Raw genomic sequence first — 2,482 nt, 5'->3', positions numbered from 1 at the left:
ACAGATGTTGGTGGAATGTTGCATGAAATAACTCTCCATGGGTTCCGCTTTCTATTTATTATGATCGGCTCTGAGACGTCGCCATCTGCTGATTATTACTGAGCACTACAGTTCAGGTCTATGGCGTGCACACCTTCCCTAATCAAGAAAGTCTAAATAGACTGCTGGACATTCAGGCTGATGGATAGGTCTGTCTGGGGAGGACCGCTATACAGGTCTGTCTGGGGAGGACCGCTATACAGGTCTGTCTGCTAAGGGCCCCGGATACAGGTCTGTCTGGGGAGGCCCCCGGATACAGGTCAGTCTGGGGAGGCCCCGGATACCGGTCCGTCTGGGGGGCCCCGGATACAGGTTAGTCTGCGGAGGCCCCGGATACAGGTCAGTCTGGGGAGGCCCCGGATACAGGTCAGTCTGGGGAGGCCCCGGATACAGGTCAGTCTGGGGAGGCCCCGGATACAGGTCAGTCTGGGGAGGCCCCGGATACAGGTCAGTCTGGGGAGGCCCCGGATACAGGTCAGTCTGGGGAGGCCCCGGATACAGGTCCGTCTGGGGAGGCCCCGGATACAGGTCGGTCTGGGTAAGCCCCGGATACAGGTCGGCAGGGGAGGCTCCGGATACGGGTCGGTCCGATATCTGACTGCTCATGGCCTGGGTTATTCCTGAGAATGGTTTGTACTCGGCATGTCTGTGCTTATCCCGACCATCGGCCTCTCTCTCTACAAAGGTGGAGTCTGCTCACCGGTGTGGTGGAGGTGGTGGTGGGCTGTGTGGTGGTCCAGGGGACGACGGTGATGAACACAGTGGCTGTGGTGCTGTACACAGGGGAGGTGGTGCTGTCGGTCACCCGGATGAGGAGCTCATATTGCGTGCGGTCATATATGCCGCCGTCGGTGTTATAGGAGAACGGGTTGTGCAGGACGTCCTTGCTGCTGGTAGGCGAGCCCATCCGAAAGCGGTTATTGTCATTTCCTGTAGGAGGAGAGGAGGCCGTATATTAACACAGGAAAGGCCGCACTGCTAAAGAGGACCAGTCACCAGGCCGCAGCATCACCCGCCCACTGAACACACAATTTACAAATCAGCTGAGATAAAGTTACTGATTCCAGTGCCCGCTGCTAGATGGAATTGCATGGTGTGCGAAAGCTAGTATGTTCCCTGGAACCCAAAGGGGATAAACGTCCCAAAAATAACACAATTAAGAAAATACAACTTTTTTTAGTTGTTGAGTCATTTACAGCCCCCAGCTGCTTCCTCCGGAGAGGTCTGAGCCCCCCTCGGACATCCCCCCCGGGCTGAGACAAGGCGCTGCCATAGATACTTGTTCATTGGTGGCAGCACCTCCAACCAGTCCAGCTCAGCAGCTGATTTCAGATCGGGGCTCAGACCTCCCTCCGCTCTCCCCGGTGATGGCCTCATCTGAGGGGTATGGGGGAGTTGGGGTGGCCAAAGCAAAGCCACTTAAGGCCCAGATGCAGCTCCCCATACTAGCTGTTTGTGGGTGAATCTCATGGCGCTGAACACCAATGACGGCCCATCAGGAGAGGTCGGCCATGTTCTCTCTCTGCAGGTAATCTGCGTATGCGTGGAGACATCCGGGGGCTATGTACAGCCGATAAACCAGTGCACACTGGGAGATGACTCACCGCCCACAATGGAGTAAAACAGCACGGGGTTAGAAACGTCCTTGTCGCTGCAGCTCAGGGACACAATTGGGGTTGTCGTCAAGAGGGTGGAGTAGATGGTCGCGGAGTAAAATGGAGGCGTGCAGATGGGGGGATTGTCATTGAAGTCCTGGGGGGGGAACAATACAGAGAGATGAACATGCATCGGAAATCCCTCCGCAGACGCGCCACCCACCCAGCATGAGAGATTTTTATTGCGGTCTGTGTCCCCATTGGGGAGATTCACCCTCACTTCTTGTCATGGTGAATGTTAGAAGTCAAAAAAAATCCCAAATTTAGGGCAGATGGGAAATCCTCCAATGGTGACCACCAATTATTTCCTTCGCTTTGCAGGGATTTCTTCTCACTTCCTGCTGTGGCTCTCAGACAGGAAGTGAAGGGAAATCTCCCCAATGGCAAAAAAAAGCTGACAGGGGTTATATAACTAGGGATGCACCGATGCCGAGTATTTGGGCGAGTACTCGCCAAATGCTCCGATGCCTAGCCCGATACTTGAGCTTCTGGTATCAGGAAGCGGGGCAGCGAGTCATTACATGCTGGCCAGCTTCCTGATTGGCTGGGCAGCTGGCCCCATGCTCCCTCATTACTTAGTGACGAGGGGGCATGGAGCCGGCTCCCTGGCCAATCGGGAAGCCGGGCAATGTGTACGTGTAAGCCGGGCTAAAGGTAGAAAACAACCACATGCCCGACGCCCGGAACTGCATGTCCCGGGTGTCCGGGAGATAGGAATTACACACCCCTGCTGCCCCTCTACTCCCTGCTGCCCCTCTACTCCCTGCCGCCCCTCTACTCCCGCCTGC

General features: G+C 55.8%; 1 protein-coding gene across 1 annotated transcript in view; it reads right to left on the bottom strand.

The window, feature by feature from the left end:
• CDHR4 (cadherin related family member 4) overlaps positions 1–2,482 on the bottom strand; it is a 31,109-nt gene that overhangs the window by 2,919 nt on the left and 25,708 nt on the right. The window contains exons 16-17 of the mRNA XM_018572193.1: positions 1,644–1,791; positions 740–969 (exon numbers count right to left, since the gene is read on the bottom strand). Of these exons, the coding sequence (XP_018427695.1) occupies positions 740–969; positions 1,644–1,791 (378 nt within the window). The remainder of the gene's footprint in view (positions 1–739; positions 970–1,643; positions 1,792–2,482) is intronic.

This window comes from Nanorana parkeri, unplaced genomic scaffold (genome assembly GCF_000935625.1).
Source record: "Nanorana parkeri isolate BGI_ZX_2015 unplaced genomic scaffold, ASM93562v1 scaffold1966, whole genome shotgun sequence".
In the NCBI taxonomy this organism is placed as follows: Eukaryota; Metazoa; Chordata; class Amphibia; order Anura; family Dicroglossidae; genus Nanorana; species Nanorana parkeri.
Note: the sequence above shows the minus strand (reverse complement) of the source record. Positions and strands in the feature narration are given on the sequence as shown.